At 38.6% G+C, this 18,654-nt stretch overlaps 1 protein-coding gene across 10 annotated transcripts in view; it reads right to left on the bottom strand.

Moving 5' to 3' along the window:
* Positions 1 to 18,654, bottom strand: part of UNC13C (unc-13 homolog C) — an 839,460-nt gene that overhangs the window by 277,112 nt on the left and 543,694 nt on the right. For all 10 annotated transcript variants that reach the window (XM_086321016.1, XM_086321021.1, XM_086321015.1 and 7 more), the window contains 2 exons: positions 5,733 to 5,801; positions 4,034 to 4,123 (listed from right to left, as the gene is read on the bottom strand). In XM_086321016.1, coding sequence (XP_086177142.1) covers positions 4,034 to 4,123; positions 5,733 to 5,801 — 159 coding nt within the window. The remainder of the gene's footprint in view (positions 1 to 4,033; positions 4,124 to 5,732; positions 5,802 to 18,654) is intronic.

Genomic DNA, 18,654 nt, shown 5'->3' with positions numbered 1-18,654 from the left:
AGCATCAGAGTTCTTCACATCAGGTGGCCGAAGTACTGGAGTTCCAGCTTCAACCTCAGTCCTTCCAAAGAACATCCAAGACTGATTTCCTTTAGGATTTATGGGTTTGATCTCCTTGCAGTCCAAGAGACTCTCAAGAGTCTTCTCCAACACCACAGCTCAAAAGCATCGATTCTTCAGTGCTCAGTTTTCTTTATAGTTCAACTCTCACATTTACACATGACCACTGGAAAAACCAAAGCTTTGACTAGACAGACCTTTGTTAGCAAAGTAATGTCTCAGCTTTTCAATATACTGTCTAGGTTGGTCATAGCTTTTCTTCAAAGGAGCAAGCATCTTTTAATTTCATGGCTGCAGTCACCATCTACAGTGATTTTGGAGCACAAAAAAATAGTCACTCACTCTTTCCATTGCTTCCCCATCTATTTGCCATGTATTGATGGGACCGGATGCCATGATCTTAATTTTTTGAATGTTGAGTTTTAAACCAACTCTTTCACTCTCCTCTTTCCCTTTCATCAAGAGGCTCTTTAGTTCTTTCTTTCCTTTCTGCCATAAAGGTGGTATCATCTGCATATCTGAGGTTATTGATATTTCTCCCAGCAATCTTGATTCCAGCTTGTGCTTCATCCAGCCCAGCATTTTCCATGATTTACTCTGTATATATGTTAAATAAGCAGGGTCACAATATATAGCCTTGATGTACTTTCGCGATTTGGAGCCAGTCCGTTGTTCCATGTCCAGTTCTAACTGTTGCTTCTTGACCTGCCTACAGGTTTCTCAGGAGACAGGTCAGGTGCTCTGGCATTCCCATCTCTTTAAGAATTTTCCACAGTTTGTTGTGATGCACACAGTCAAAGACTTTGGCATAGTCAATAAAGCAGAAATAGATGTTTTTCTGGAACTCTCTTGATATTTCAATGATCCAAAGGATGCTGGCAATTTGATCACTGTTTCATATGTCTTTTTTAAGTCCAGCTTGAACATCTTGAAGTTCATGGTTCACATAGTGTTGAAACCTCGCTTGGAGAATTTTGAGCATTATTTTGCTAGTGTGTGAGATGAGTGCAATTGTGGGGTAGTTTGAACATTCTTTGGCATTGCCTTTCTTTGGGATTGGAATGAAAACTGACTTTTCCCATTTCTGTTGGCCACTGCTGAGTTTCCAAATTTTCTGGCTTATTGAGTGCATCACTTTCACAACATCATCTTTTAAGATTTGAAATACCTCAAGTGGGATTCTATCACCTCCACTAGCTTTGCTTGTAGTGATGCTTCCTAAGGATCACTTGACTTTGCATTTCAGGATGTCTGACTCTAGGTGAGTGATCATACCATCATGGTTATCTGAGTCATGAAGATCTTTTCTTGTTTAGTTCTTCTGTTTTTTTCCTACCTCTTCTTAATATCTTCTGTTTCTGTTAAGTCCATACCATTTCTGTCCTTTACTGTGTCCATCTTTGCATGAAATGTTCCCATGGTATCTCTACTATTCTTGAAGAAATCTCTAGTCTTGCCCATTCTATTGTTTTCTTCTATTTCTTTGCATTGATCACTGAGGAAGGCTTTCTTATCTCTCCTTGCTATTCTTTGGAACTCTGCATTCAAATGGGTATATCCTTCCTTTTCTGCTTTGCCTTTAGCTTCTCTTATTATCTTAGCTATTTTTAAGGCGAGCTCAGACAACAGTTTTGCCTTTTTGCATTTCTTTTTCTTGGGGATGATTTTGATCAGTGCCTCCTGTACAATGTCAGGAACCTCTGTCCACAGTTCTTCAGGCACTGTGTCTATCAGATCTAATCCCTTGAATCTATACTTCCATTGTATAATTGTAAGGGATTAACCTCAAGGATTTATAATTGGAAGGGATTTACCTGCAATGTGGGAGACCTGGGTTCGATCCCTGGGTCAGGAAGATCCCCTGGAGAAAGAAATGGCAACCCACTCCAGTATTCTTGCCTGGAGAATCCCATGGATGGAGGAGGCTGGTGGGCTACAGTCCACGGGGTCGCAAAGAGTTGGACACGACTGAGCGACTTAACTTTAACGTCAAGGAACACACATAACAAAATCAGTAAACTCTTTATAGAACTAAAGTCCAACACATGGAAAATGTCAGCACTATTCATTCTAGAGAAGTCCACCTGAGGCCAGATGAAAGGAACCAGAGAAATTCAAGAGATTACCTCAGACAAAATCAAAGAAGCACAGGCCCTGAGCACACCTTGATCAAATCAGCAACATCGGGCCTACCTTCTCCCCCACCCCCCATAGCACTTGATGAATTTTTTTCTATTTCACCCAAAACTGTCTCAGAGATTTGATTAAGTACCAGTGCACAGAGGCCAAATTTTTGGCATCAGGAGGGGAGGAAATTAATTGCATGAGTAGAAGATATAGCTGTTTTTTTTAGGAGAACAAATATCTAAGCAATAACAATGCAAAACAAAATTAGACTATGGACACAGGCATAGGTAAGCAGGCAGATGGGGGAGGTGGCAGGTATCTGTGGTCAGAGCTTGAGGAAACTCTCCTCATTTTTCAGTGAAATAGGAAGCAAGGTTATCAGTTATTAGTGAGGGTGGTGGAGGAGGAGCTGCAAGTTTAAGAAGATTTTGTTTCCTAAACACCACAAGGCTGTTGACTTAAGAATGGCAGGTTTGGAGCACTGTGTTGGCACTCCCCGCCCTCATTTCCATTTCCCCACCCACTCAATGTCAATGGCAGGCATCACTTGTCAGTGAGCAAACATTCCTAGTGAGCCAGGACTGGGTATCGCTTTAACTTTCCAGAAACTGGAACAATGTGTAAATATTTGTTGTTCAGTTGCTCAGTCATGTCCAACTCTTTGCAATCCCATGGACTATAGCACACCAGGCTTACCTATCCTTCACTATCTCCAGGAGTTTGTTCAAACTCATGTCCACTGAGTCGATGATGGCATCCAACCATCTCATCGTCTGTTGCCCCCTTTTACCCCTGCCCTCCATTTTTCCCAGTATCAGGGTCTTTTCCAGGGTGTTCAGTGTTTGCATCAAGTGGCCAAAGTACTGGAGCTTCAGGTTCAGTATCAGTCCTTCCACTGAATATTCAGGGTTGATTTCCTTTAGGATTGACTGGTTTGATCTCCTTGCTGTCCAAGGGACTCTCCAGCACCACATTTTGAAACATCAATTCTTTGATGCTCAGCCTTCTTACGGTCCAACTCTCACCTCTGTACATGACTACTGGAAAAATTATAGCTTTGACTATATGGAGATAAATATATATATATATATATATATATTACACACACACACACATATATATATAAAACTGAGGTTATCATATATAATCTATATGATAGTGTGTGTGTGTGTGTGTGTGTGTGTGTGTGTATATATATATATAGTTAGTATACACACACACACACACATATATACATATATGGACTTACATATCTCTGGATATAGATAGATAGATCGCCCACCAGTGCAGGAGACCCAGGTTTGATCTCTGGGTCAGGAGGATCTCCTAGAGGAGGAAATGGCAACCTGCTCCAATATTCTTGTTAGGAAAATCCCATGGACAGAGAAGCCTGGCAGGCTGCAGGCCATAGGGTCATAAAGAGTCAGACACAACTGGATGACTGAGCATGAATGTACACACACACACACATATGAAAAAAGAAGTCCAGCAAAATAGCTGAGTTAAAGCTGAAATGCAAAGTGAACATCATTTCCATTTAAAGTTCTTAGAGATTTTTTTTTTTTTAAGTAAGTGCCATGTCAACTCATTGGAGAGCTTTGTTTAAGATGGATTTAACTTAAAATTAAATTTGAGCCAAATGTATCAGAATATCCTAAGCATCTGGGATAATCCTTTTCTCAACATTTTATATTGTAACATTCATTTAGCAAAGGCACCACATCTTATTCACCAGGGATGAATAATACTTATCAAGAGACAGGTAAAACAAGACTTTACCAGGGAATAAATGTGTGTCACGTGGGGACAGTGACCAAAAAAATAAATAAAAAAATAAACGATGTACCTTCATCCTAAAAAAGGTGATACTTGTTAGCAGGTCAACAGTTGATTTCAGGTCTTGCAGTCTTTCAGCATTGCTGGCAGGAAAGTGTTCCTGGTTAATTAGAAAACAGGAAATGGGTAAATTACCAGCATTAAGCCTCCAGTGGGAAATAAACTAGCTTTCAGTGGGAAAAATAAAAAAGGTAAGTAAATTATGTAAAATTTAGAAAGTATCACCACAGTATTCTCACAACATTTTTACTATAAAATATTACAGAGGGTAAAAAAGTTGGAGATAGTCTTGTCTTAGTCTTAGAAAGTCATTCTTCTGTTTATTCCCACAATATAATAAAAATGTACAAAATAATATCATTAATGTGGCACTATTAGGTTACTCATCTTTGATTCATAAAATAGTATTGTTATGGAAAGAGGGAAGGTCAGTACCTATTTGAAAATTATTTTTTATAATTTTATCAAGAAAGGTTATTTTTTTGAAAATACTTTTGGGAGCCTTTACATGTGCTATATTTACTTTTTGTTATAAAGAAACTTTTAAAAATTAAAAAGATAAAAATTAGACTGCACTGTACTTCTCTACAAAACGTATTTGGGATTTAAACAAAAAGTTTGGTGAGAAATGTCATATAAGAACAGATGTTCAGAATTCTGAAGAAACGGAAAGGTATAATTATTAAAATATTAAAGAAACGATTTTATCATTGAGAAATTTCTCGTATTAACATGCTTTCAGAGAGGCTTTTTAAATAGTCTTCAGAAAAAATACAGGTAACTTTTCTTAGTAGATATTCAAGAACTCAAGCAAAGTTGGGGTGTCAAAGTGATGGTGAATGTGGTGGCCTCAAGGTCCTTCTTGTTCCCAAACATCATTTTCACTGCCTGGCATAGCAGTTCCCTTCTCATAGCATTGGCCCCAGTTCCAACATGATAGATGAGTCAGACAAAATCTGGTATTATAATTTCCAGAAATGTGCATTAAAGATATTCTTCAATAAAATACTAAAAAAAAAAATGAATACCGAAGAGATACATATGTGGACATATGTAAACACGTTTAGAATAAACCATTAAGTAAAGAATACAATAGCTATTAGTACAGATTTTTTGGTAAATAAAATATGCAATTATTTTTTTTGTAATTAAGGTATTCTGTAACTAAAATTATATGTGTGTTTTTACATACATACATGAATATATTTGTGTGTGTGAGTTTGTGTGTGTTTCACGTGGAGGTAAAGTGTAGAACTATTCACAATGAACTCTGGACAGCTTCACAAACACACGTTGTATTGATCCAGGAGTGAACTAAGCAGTGACTACCAGAAGGAGTCTCAGAAGCTGAGGAAGTATCAGCAGGATATCTCATAAGAAGGGGGAGCTTTCAAGATGAGGCCTGGGCCACATACTTCTGCTTCATGAAGTAGCAGTCAGCCACTCAATCTCATGACTATTAAAATATTTAAAGCTCTATGTGTACACACACACAGAGTATTGTTGCAGGCTGAAGTGGAGTGAGGTACCTGGACAAGGGATGTGTACTTGATTATTTAGGAGACCTGCCTACTGTGACAGGACACAAGATTCCAAGATCATTATCTTTACTTCTCTCTTACACAGTGGATAACTTTTTTACAATATGACAAGAAATGATCTGAGCCAAGCACAGCATTTTACTTTTAGGCAAATAATTTTGTACGTACCCTATACTTTGACAGGTCAATTCTTAAAGAATTATGCAACTGGTCCAGTAGTTTTATGAATTTTTCCCTCTGTACAAAGCAAACACAAAATAGGAAAGCGGAAATCAATGATCATTCTAAATGTAGTCCTCACAACAAAACTAGTCTGAGTTACGGTCCCCATTTTATAGCAGGTGTGGTGTTTAGTCTTCATGTTTCTCTCTTTTGTGACCCCATGCACTGTAGCCCACAAGGATCCCCTGTCTGTGGGATTTTTCAGACAAGAATATTGGAGTGGGTTGCCATTTTCTTCTCCAGGGGATCTACCCAACCCAGGGACCAAACCCATGTCTCCTGCATCAGCAGGCAGATTCTTTACCACTGAGCCACCACAGAAAACCATTTTATAGGAAGGAAGGTAAAAAATTGTCAGTTATTTCTTCCAGATCATAGAGCTGGTATGTGCAATAGCTGTGATTCAAGCTTAGGTCTCTGACACCAAATCCACACTCTTTCTGTAAGTCACACTGCCTCTTTCTGATGAATGAGACTATATCCAGAGAGTTGTGTTAGAAAGAGTCCAGACAGCACAACAGTATGCGTCAGGAAGAAAAATATAACCCAACCCCCTAAAACCGTCAAATGCCACACCATCTCTCCAAAATTAAACCATAGGTTTTTAAAGTTCTCTTATCTATGGAAGTGGGAATAACTGCTCTTTTTGTCAAAATCAATTTCAAAAAGCATTTCCCTTTTGGTAATAGACTTCATAATCTTAAAGGATCGACTGCCTTTACAGTATATTAATGATTTAGTGCTAAAAAAAAAAAATATAAAAATCAGGTGAACAAAAACTACTGATGCCTTCCTCTGATGTTGTTCAGGGTTGGACTGACCTCTTCAGAGAAGGATTTAAAGATGATAGGTGATAAGAATTAAGTAGTTTTGCTAACAATCATAAAGATATAGGTGTGTGGATTAAATAAAGTAAACAAATTAGATATGGTAAAAACCATCAAAGTCACACAAAAAAGTTATAGGTCAACAAAAACCAGTCTGAGTCCCTGATTTCCAAACAAAAATGAAAAAAAAAAAAAATAGGGAGACGGTTAGATGACATTAGAGGCTTATCCCTACATTAATATTCTGTAAATACTACATTACACTCTGTAATATATTAGCAAAAGCAGAAATTTTTCCCAGTAGTTTCACATATAAGGTAGATTTATAGGGTATATAACTTATATTCCTTGGAGTCACTGATCTTGATGAAATGAGCTGAATATTAACAGGAGTTGATAAACTGTTCCTAAGTTGAGACTTCAATTTTCTGAATAAACTGTCTTTTATCAGGTTTATACATCAGTGAACAAAGTTTGAGTATGGCTTCTGTGTTAACTAACCCCTGTGGTGGCAATGAAGGAGCCTAAGAAATGAAACTTGTCTTCCAGAAGCTTGTCATCTTATTAGGCAAGTAAGATTCTCCAGGAAAGCTGCCAAAAAACACAATGAATGCCTTAGATTTTTCCTTCTTATGCCCTATCATACCTTCCTAGGGGAAAAGGTATACTGCCCTTTATTAACTCCCCATCACCCACTGATGTGGGTCAGTGACTCTCAATCAAAACAGAAAAATAAAAGAGCCAGTACAATCATCAGTTTAGGTCACAGTAGTTAATCATTCAGTGATCATAAAAATCAATGTGTTTGTGTCAGTCTCTGAATGCTCTATGCGACCTCCGTTATTGGTATGAATCATTAAGACAGCTGACATGACTCTAGTCAATCATGCTATGACCCAAACACACTGGGATATCTCATATGGCCATCTGCCTAATACCCATTCTTCTTCTTTTCCTTACTAATAGAACCTCAAGAGTCAAATGTGTCCTTTATGAAACACTTACCTTCCCAGGCTATTTTTTTTTTTTTTTTTTTACTCTAGGAATGGCCATATAGCAAAGTTTTGGCCAATAAGATGTATCTAGCTTATTAAAGGAGAAGGCAATGGCACCCCACTCCAGTACTCTTGCCTGGAAAATCCCATGGATGGAGGAGCCCTGGTGGGCTGCCGTCCGTGGGGTCGCTAAGAGTCGGACATGACTGAGCGACTTCACTTCACTTTTCACTTTCATGCATTGGAGAAGGAAATGGCAACCCACTCCAGTGTTCTTGCCTGGAGAACCCCAGGGATGGGGGAGCCTGGTGGGCTGCCATCTATGGGGTCGCACAGAGTCAGACACGACTGAAGCGACTTAGCAGCAGCAGCAGCAGCAGCTTATTAAGGAGATAGAACTAGCCAAAATATTACCAGTGAATTATTATTTAGAAAGATTCTAAAAGAATGTTGTGCAGAGTTGTATAATATTAGTGTTTGCCATATAATTCTTTGTCAGGTCATTTTTCCATTTGCCCTTTGTGTGTCCCTCCTTTTTCCACTTTAAACTCACACTAGATAAGAGAAGGTCAAATATACTGAGGCTATAAGATAAAAGCTAAACAAATGGTAAGAAGGATGAGGTAGGAAGATAGGAGCCCCCACATTTCACCCTTAATTCTGGCTGTCCATCCTTTCAAAACATTGCAATCCTGAGCAGTTGTATTAGCCCTGAAATCCTTACCACCTCTGGACTCAGATTACATGGGAAAAAAATATTGAGTTAACTTTGTTTAGTCTGTTTCATGCAGCTCAAGAAAATTCTGACTGATACAGATTATGCATTTGGTCTTCCTACCTAGGTCTTCAGTGCCCAGCTGGACAATTTACATTCAAAGAAAATAGAAAACTGGGGTGAAAACCACCAGGCTTGTTGTTGCTAAATCCCAAACAATATCAGATGATACGAAATTAAAAGTGTTCTACTGATTGAATTTTCATAGACATTTTTTAAACAGCAGGACAGCTTGAAATTTAATTTTATTTACCATGTTTCTATTTAACTAGAGTTAGATTGGCTTTGTGAGAGCAGAGGGGGCCTATTACCTACATGGTGTGATTTGAGAAATAAGAAAAGACTGTGTGATTAAAAAATGTTTCCCAAGGGGCATGCCGCATTCCTGAAACTGCCACGTTATGCCTGGTATTTGGTAGGGACCAAATCTATAACATTAGCAGTAAACATTATCTATGATCAAAAAGTAAGTTTTAATTAGTTGACAAGAATACTCCAGACCAGGGGTCAGCAAACTGCCTGTGAAGAGCCAGACAGTAAGTATTTGCAGCTCTGTGGTCTCTGTCACAACTACTAAACTCTGCCATTGCAGCACAAGTGTTTCTACAAACTATATATAAATAAATGAGCATGGTTGTTTCCCAGTAAAATTTTGCTTATGGATACTGAAATGTAGATTTAATATAATTTTCATGCATCCAAAAATGGTAATCTTTTGATTTTTTAAAACTATTTAAAAATGTAAAAGCTATTCTTCCGGGAGCCGGTGAGGCATTCCACTTGTGACAAAGGTCATGAGGAAGGAGGCTCGGCATACGCAAAGGTGGGATCGAGCCTCAGGAGTCCCCCCGGATATTCTTGAGCATCTACCCGCCAAAAAACCAGAGTCTGCCTATTTTATTGCTTTGTGCTCTCACCTCTGACTTTACTGGGGGCTGTCCCCCACCACCATCTCGCTCTCTCTGTCAAAGAGTTAACTTACAGCTCCAATTAATAAAGTTCCTGGGCAATTAGGAGTGTTTAAATCCAAACCCCTCAGATGGCTCTCTAACTCGCCTGACAAGTTTACCCGGACTCCTGCAGCTATGCATGCGATTGTTTACAGTCTCCCAGCCTCGAGAGGCACGGGAAGCTTAAGATATTCAAATAGCTTAGAGCCTCTCAGAGAGTTAGAAACTGTCAGAATAAGACTAGTAAAGGATTTCATTGATGAGCCAATGCTTGTTGCCAAGTTTTCACATCCCCTGAATTGTATCCTTGAATATGTATTAATAGTTGGTATGTAGAAAAAATAAGTAGTGGCCTTGGTGTTAGTAACTTTAGACCCTTAAGGTAATAAATTCTTTCCTTTGTTGTAAACCCATTACATATTCGCCCTATAGGAATGCAATTTTATCTTCGGAAGATGGCGCCAAACCTTAAAATAATTACTCTTAGAGAAAATAAGTCTTTGTTGATAAGTCCTTGTCAAGAGTCGTAAAATGTTAATAGGCCTTCTGGCCAGAAGATGATGTAAATCACCTAAACCATTTGTATATGATAAATTTGCGGGAAAGAAACCCTGGTTGTTGATAAGGATCAAAAACTGCTGACTTTGCATCCCCTATTATCCTCTATGTGTAACTTAGGGTATATAAGCCCCTGTTAAAAATAAAGCTACAGGCCTTGCTCACCAATGCTTGGTCTCCCAAGAATTCTTTTCACATTCTGGCTGAAGTCTCCATCTGGAGCGCGGAACCCACCATGCTTACTAATTATGCCTGGGCTTCTAAGACCCACTCGAGAAGGTGTCTGGGGTGGGGCACCTTCCACTATTCGAGAGGGCACCTGCAGCCTACATAAGTGGTGCAAACTTCTTGTCTTGAAGTTTTATTGGTCTCCCGCGTAAACCAAGCTACTCAGCCTCTTTTCTCCACTGAATTTTCCTACTGAGCTATCCTCATTCTATTACTCTTTATATCTCTAATTAGCATATAAATAGTCGCCTAGGCCGTCTCTCCTTCGAATACCCTGGATCAGCCGGGGCTGGACCCCCGCACTATTCTTAACTATAAGCCATACAAAACCAGCTGGTGGGCCACTTTTGGCCCAAGGAAAGAGGGAGTATTTTGAGTAGGGGGAGGCAGTTGTTATCCCACAAGGACACTCTTAGTAAGTTTCCCTAGGATCCTGGGAATCGTGGAAGGATTATAAGGAAGGTGTGTAAAGGATGATAAGGAACCTCTGCATCATCACCAGGTTCTCTCTCGATCTGCTTGCTTCTCAGTATCTCACTCCAAAATCGGTGGTAGATTTACCTGAGCTAAAGGTGTTTAAGCTCTGGGGGATCTTCACTTGATTCAGCTTCCCAGGGATGAGCCCTAGCTGCATGTTCAACCTGCTCTTAGATTTTTACAAAATTTATGAGAATAGGATAAACATATTCTGACCTGGACCAGAAAATTGTATTTTCTATAAAGCATTTCCTAGATTATATCAAAAGCAGTCATTCTTTAGGCTGAACAGAAATATTTCAAGTAGAATTAATGAATAGGCTATTTTGATAAATTTTGATAATTTAATTAATGATAATTGTATGAATATTTTAGAAATTTTGCATTCCTTGTAGATTTGAGATTAATACTGATATTTGCAGGGATACCATAAAATTATAAAATGCGAATGAAACAATGCTATCAATGATACACTAATTAATAAATGACATAAATTCATGACATAAATTCAAAGAGTATATAGTCACTTAATAGGCAAAGTTGAAGAGCACTGAGATATCATCCACAGAGCAAGAAAGCCTAATGTTTTGCTCAGTTTGACTAAACTTTAGATAGGCTTCTTCTTGACTCTGAGTCTTCCTTCCAATTTTTGTTTTTTTTTATTTTTAAAGTACTTTTTTTTTTAGGTTCCTTTTTTTTTTCACAATAGTAAAAGATGTTTATCAGTTTTCACAATCAATAGGATGACAAAAAATAAAAGATAATTACAATTGCAAGGCATAACAGGAACCTGATTAACAATATAAAATAGTTACATACAATTTGGGGGGTCAAGCAGATTCATATGGTAAGTGGAAGTGCATACACAAACAAGTGCACATTTTCATCCACCCAGCCAGTCTGTCTTTGGTTGGTTCATTTAATCCATTTACATTTAAGGAAATTATTGATATGTATGAGAAGGAAATGGCAACCCACTCCAGTATTCTTGCCTAGAGAATTCAGTGGACAGAGGAGCCTGGTGGGCTGCTGTCTATGGGGTCGCACAGAGTCAGACATGACTGAAGCGACTTAGCATGCATGCATGCATTGGAGAAGGAAATGGGAACCCACCCCAGTATTCTTGTCTGGAGAATCCTAGGGACGGAGAAGCCTGGTGGGCTGCCGTCTATGCGGTCGCACAGAGTCACGACTGAAGCGACTTAGCAGTAGTAGCGGCAGCAAAATCCTATTACCATTTTCTGAATTGTTCTGGGTTTATTTTCTGTAGATCTTTTCCTTCTCATTTCCTGCCTAGAGAAGTTCCTTTAGCATTTGTTGTACAGCTGGTTTGCTAAGTCACGTCAGTCGAGTCCAACTCTGTGCGACCCCATAGACAGCAGCCCACCAGGCTTCCCCGTCCCTGGGATTCTCCAGGCAAGAACACTGGAGTGGGTTGCCATTTCCTTCTCCAATGTATGAAAGTGAAAAGTGAAAGTGAAGTCGCTCAGTCGTGTCCGACTCTGTGCGACCCCACAGACTGCAGCCCGCCAGGCTCTTCCGTCCATGGGATTTTCCAGGCAAGAGTACTGGAGTGGGGTGCCATGGTTTGGTGGTGTTGAATTCTCTTAACTTTTGCTTGTCTGGAAAGCTTTTGATTTCTTCATCAAATCTTAGCAAGAGTCTTGCTGGGTAGAGTTTTCTTGGTTGTAGTTCTTCCCTTTCATCAATTTAAAAATACCATACCCTTCCATCAACATAAACATTCCCTCTGGTTTATAGAGTTTCTGTTGAGAAATCAACTGATAGCCTGATGGGAGTTCTCAGGTATATTATTGATTGTTTTTTCCCTTAATGCTTTTAATATTTTCTCTTTGTTAACTTTTGTCAGTTTGATTACTATGTATCTTGGTCTATTCCTCCTTGGGTTTATCCTGCCTGGTACTCTCTGGGTTTCCTAGATTTAGCTGACTATTTCCTTTCCCCATGTTGGGGAAGTTTTCAGCTATTACCTCTTCAAATATTTTCTCAGGTCCTCTCTCTCTCTCTCTCTCTCTTTTTTCTTTTTGCAATTTGTTTTAGACATTATGTTTTTTTCTATTTTTTTTTCCATTTTCTATGATTGCAAGCATTTCTTGTCATTTTATCAGAAATTTCAGGTTTCTCAGGGATTTGGAAAAGGAACACATATGTTGGAACATGGCTGTGTGATCAGGGGGAAGAGCTGACTTTTTAAATTATTACATAAGTTTCAGGTGAACAGTGTTATAGTTTGACATATCTATACATTGCATAGGGATCACCACCACAAGTCTAGTTTCCATTCATCACCATACAGCTGAATCCCTGCCTGATACAGATGCTCTTTCACCTCCAAACTTTCCTTTACAGAGTGAACTTTCTAAGTCAGAAATTCTAATAGATTCTACATGATTCCTCAAGAATTAAGTCCAAATATCTTAGTGGGCATTAAAGGCCCTCAGTCATCTGGTGTCAATCCAGCAACACAACAATCTCTTATATTTCCATCTTTTATTCTATCTGCCCTACTCAGTAGGCACACTACACACCCTTTTAACTTACTTTTGCATCTTTTTCTTGTCTTTACTTCAAAGACCCAGGTAGTTTTCCTACTATTTCTTGGACTTTGAAAAATACTACTCACCCCTAAAAGTACTGTTCCTTTCGGCAAGCTTCCATGAGCCTCTGAAGAGTATCAGTCACTTTCTCCTCCTCAATCTCAAAGCACATTTATAAATATGAGCTCCTTTGACACCCCATTTGGGGAATGATTTATGGTTATTATCACACACAGTTATCTGACTATCCCATTAGAGTATAAGCCTCAGAGAACAGAGGTCAATATCTATCTTTCAGTCCCTCTACTACTGGCCATCATGCCTTACATGAAGTATTACATAAATATGCATTTGATGAATAAGTGAATAAGTAAAAGAATACATGTAATAATAAGGGATTGTTGTTGCTGTTTAGTTGCCCAGTTGTACCGGTCTCTTTGTGACCCCATGAACTGCAGCACACCTGGCTTCCCTGTCCCTCACCATCTCCCAGAGTTTGTCCAAGTTCATGTTCATTCCATGGGTGATGCAGGGTATTTGTTTTGTGGGGCACTGGCTATGTCAAAGAAGGTGTCTATGCTGAAGAAAAAAAATGGGACTAGATAAACATAAATTTTACTAATAATTTATTTGCTATTTGTGTCTTAAGATAGGGCCACCCAGGTGACTCAGTGTTAAAGAATCTGTCTGCCTATGCAGGAGACATGGGTTTGATCCCTAGGTTGGGAAGATCCCCTGGAGAAAATGGCAACCCATGCCAGTATTCTTGCCCGGGAAATCCCATGGACAGAGGAGCCTGGTGGGCTATAGTCTTAAAATACTTACTAAAGTTCCTAAATTATTTTCTTCAGAGTTGAAAAACGGACTCCCACCTAATGGAAATTCTTCTTTTTCAACTCTTGTTCTACCTATGGTGTTTTCAACACCAATGGAGATGTTTTTGTTCAATCAAATTCTTTGATCTTGACTCCCAGCAATCTTTGCACACAAGGGTGTGCTGAAAAACCATTTCTTCAAAAGAATAAAGCCTTGATTTTTAGCATTTACCAATTTTCATGATGTACATACTCTCTGTATTTCCAGTTTCAAGAATGGCTGTATTCAACAACCAGCCTGCAATATTCTTTAAAATTCAGCAATCATTGTCTGTCAGCAGACACAAACTAGCTCTAGGACACCACTATTTTGCACTCAATTTTCAACAATCTTCCCCTAGGTATGGACAATGGCTCTTTCCTGATGGCTCAGCGGGTAAAGAATGCAGGAGACACAGGAGACTCGGGTTTGATCCCCGGGTTGGGAAGATCCCCTGGAGCAAGGCATGGCAACCCACTCCAGTATTCTTGCCTAGAGAATTCCCATTGATAGAGGAGCCTGGAGGGCTACTGTCCATGGGGTTGCAAAGTCAGACACAACTGAGAGATTAAGCACAGCAGCAGCATTATTTTTCTACCCAAATCCTTTGTCTCTGTCACTATCATGATTCCATTTATCAAACCTAGATTCCAGTGAGTCACTTCAACCTTTTTTGATTGACTAAACCTTCCATTGCCTCTTTTTTTTGGGCAAAATTTCAGCCTTATGCTGAATCTGTTACTACATCAGAATCTGCATGCTGAGAAATTCTGAGAAAAATGCACAGCCACATGAATTATTATGACAACAGAGTTATGCTTCCTGATGCCAAATGAGACCTTCAGCTTTTCTAGGAACTTGTCTTACGAGGCCCCAAGGCATTCGTCTTTCTATTCCCTTCAGGAGCTTAACTAGACCTTTTCCAGCCACCTCTAGCTCGCACATCTCTATCATAGGTCTTATCTTATACATGGATTTTTCTTGTCCTGGAGACAATCAGAGAAGATCAGGAAATGCTGTAATGTAATGTGAAGAAGGCTGAGTGCCAAAGAATTGATGCTTTTGAACTGTGGTGTTGGAGAAGACTCTTGAGAGTCCCTTGGACTGCAAGGAGATCCAACCAGTCCATCCTGAAGGAGATCAGCCCTGGGATTTCTTTGGAAGGAATGATGCTGAAGCTGAAACTCCAGTACTTTGGCCACCTCATGAGTTGACTCATTGGAAAAGACTCTGATGCTGGGAGGGATTGGGGGCAAGAGGAGAAGGGGACGACAGAGGATGAGAAGGCTGGATGGCATCACTGACTCGATGGACGTGGGTCTGGGTGAACTCCGGGAGTTAGTGATGGACAGGGAGGCCTGGCATGCTGGGATTCATGAGGTCGCAAAGAGTCGGACATGACTGAGCGACTGATCTGATCTGAATGTAATTAGGGAAATGCTGACTTCATCAAATTTTCACTCCTATATCAAAAACTTAGCATTCTCTGCAAGGACTCACACAACATTCCCTCAAATTTCAGAGCAGAACTTGTCCTTTTTTCAATTTCAAAGAATGTTCCTCCTTCAGTCCTCTTGACCAGGTTTACTTCTTTATCCTCTGGAATGTTATGAAATCACTTATGCTCCATCCGATAAATTTGCAACATCACTTTTGCAGCTACTTCCTGTCCTGCTGCTACTGCTAAGTCGCGTCATTCGTGTCCAACTCTGTGAGACCCCATAGATGGCAGCCCGCCAGGCTCCCCGGTCCCCGGGATTCTCCAGGCAAGAACACTGGAGTGGGTTGCCATTTCCTTCTCCAATGCATGAAAGTGAAAAATGAAAGTGAAGTCACTCAGACGTGTCCGACTCCTAGCGACCCCATGGACTGCAGCCTACCAGGCTCCTCCGTCCATGGGATTTTCCAGGCAAGAGTACTAGAGTGGGGTGCCATTGCCTTCTCCCACTTCCTGTCCTAACAATGTATAAATATGTTCAGTGTATCTTATTAAACACTAAAAACTCCTACTCTACCAGACAGTAAAAATAACATGTTTTTTTAATGATAAAGCCTTTCAATCTTAACCAATCTCTCTTACCATTTCATTCAAGCTGCTTAACAGATTAGTGTCGATTTCCTCACACATTTTCTCTATTTTTTCATTATTATAAATTAAAAATATAATATAGAAAAATGTACAACTTTAATATAAAGATGAATACAAGCCCCCTCCCCCGCCCACACACACATCAAAAAAAAATATTAGCTCTTTCCTACCAAGTGGTTGCACCACTGGCATTTCGGTACATTTTCTTTCAGGCTTGTTTCTAAACCAGTAACTATGTATGTACATATATGTATGTGTGTGTGTTTTCAGTGCTGGAAATAGAGTATATACAGTTTTGTATGTATATGTTTTTATTTGTCATTAGTTTATGGGCATTGCTCAATTATATACACATTCCTTTAAAAACTTGATTTTTAAGTTACTGAAATAAAAAAAAAACTTGATTTTTTAAATGATTACATTATATTTTAGGGAATAAACAAACCCTAATTTATACCACTATTGATACACACTATTCGCTGGGGATTTCTAAGAAATTAGGCTTTAATCTCAACCACTTCACTTAGCAATGACCTCCTAACTGCCAAAACCTCATTTCTTTCTGGATCTTACTTGGACTTTTTACAACAGTTGACAAAGCAATACCTCCTCTTTTCTTAAAATATTTTTACCTTGTCTTTCATAATGTAGGATTTTTATTATCATTTTTACCCAATTTGTCTAACAATTTTTCTCAGTGAACTTTGCCTGTCCCTCCTCTTCACACACATGTGTTCTATAGTTTTCACTTTATTCATCTAAACCATGACTTTAAATAGCACTGCACACAACAAATCTGGGTTTGGAAGAGTAGTGATTTTCTTTTCTTAAATATATGTTTGCTTTACAATTCTTATAGGTAAGAAATCTTTTCCACTCTTTTTATTTTTTTAAGATTAAAAGTGTCTAGATTACACCTTTGGGCAAGATAAAAAGGGGGCTCTATAATGGTGTTTCTATCTGAATCACAACTGACAGTATCAGCTTCAGAAATCAGATTAATAAGAACTTCAGGCCGAGTGGATTTGGGGAATGTTATACTTTTGTATATGTATTTTCCTGAGCAAATTGGATTATTTTCTATAGGTAGAGAAAAATCTAGCCAAATTTATGTATCAAATCACCAAGTTATCAAGATGTAGTCTGAAAAAAGACTTATCTGACCATCTTCTATAAGTTATTTGATTTACAAAATGAACTTTCTAATAATTATGTTTCTACTAGAACACTACAAAGTAGTGAAATCAATTTGGCTCCTCTTCTTTGGGTCAGCATGAAGCATGCTATCTCATTTTCCTCCAGGTAGTTTTTACAGTGGAAATTAATCACATAAATGCAGCTTTTTCTCAGAGGTAGATGGGCTCAGTGTTCCACAAGATTGGCTTATTCTCTACAGTATACCCGGGAAGAAAATTAAAAGCAAAACAATTTCATAACACCAAATGCTTTATGTTACAGGTAAAATCCCAAGACAATGAATATTGTTATCAAGATGAGGTTTTTATAACAAAAACTGTTCTATGATCTGGTAATGGCTATAACAGTATTTTGTTGAGCTGGTTAGGGAGTTTTCTTTGGTGCCAGCTCTTATAAGAGTCAATCCGTCTAACAAAAGTAGCTGATGTTGTATTGTATATACTGTAGGTAGTCAGAAGAGATGAAATCTTCATACCTTATATTTAGAGAGAGATTTGAAGTCTTAAAAACTAGTTTATCTTTTACTTCATTTGATTTCCATATTAAACTTGAGAAACATGTTACAGCAAAAATTTCTATCCTCACTGAATTTACTGAGATATTGAGGCTTAAATGACTGAACTGACTTGCTAAATTTGAATACAAACTCAAACTCCATGACTCCTAACCCAGAAAATGTTCTCTTCTATTGGTATTTATGTTGATTTGTCAATAAATAATAATTACCTTTTCCTTTAATTCATTCCAACTGATCTCACACATTTCCCACTCACTTTCTTTTAAATGTAAAACACAAGGAAAGAGTAGACATAGCAGCGCGTTTAACCTTTTATTTGTTAGGTCTCATTTGTTTCTGCTCTATGATACATACCTCAGAATTTGACTTCTAACAACATAATCAATAATAAAAATATATTCAGTGAACCGATTTGGAAGTGCAGTGAGAAAAGAAACTATGGAAACCACTTTCCTACAATGGATCTTAGTTTCCTCCACAAACAAATGAGGATAGAACCATTTGTCTTACATGGTTATTGAGAGAGAGCTACTGCCTACCAAAGGCCCTGGTGAAAATCTGGGGAATATTTCAGACATCTCTCCCTTCCCCTCACTGTTCACAACATGCCTAAAGACACAAAGAACTGTTGATTCTATGCTCTGAAAAGCTCTGGAATTTTTCTTTCCAATCCCATCTCCACCAACTCTCGGTTTAGATCTTTATCACTTTACTGGGATTACCATAAATTTATATCTTATTTCCAATCTTGTCAGTTTCAATTTCATTATGCTTATAGAGAATGGGTTCCAGTGTTAGATACAACAGATAAATACTTGAGACTCCTTAGGATCCTGCATTTT

This window comes from Bos grunniens, chromosome 10 (genome assembly GCF_055505025.1).
Source record: "Bos grunniens cultivar Pamir isolate PY7600 chromosome 10, Bosgru_T2T1.0, whole genome shotgun sequence".
In the NCBI taxonomy this organism is placed as follows: Eukaryota; Metazoa; Chordata; class Mammalia; order Artiodactyla; family Bovidae; genus Bos; species Bos grunniens.
This window is presented reverse-complemented; position numbering and strand designations above follow the sequence as displayed.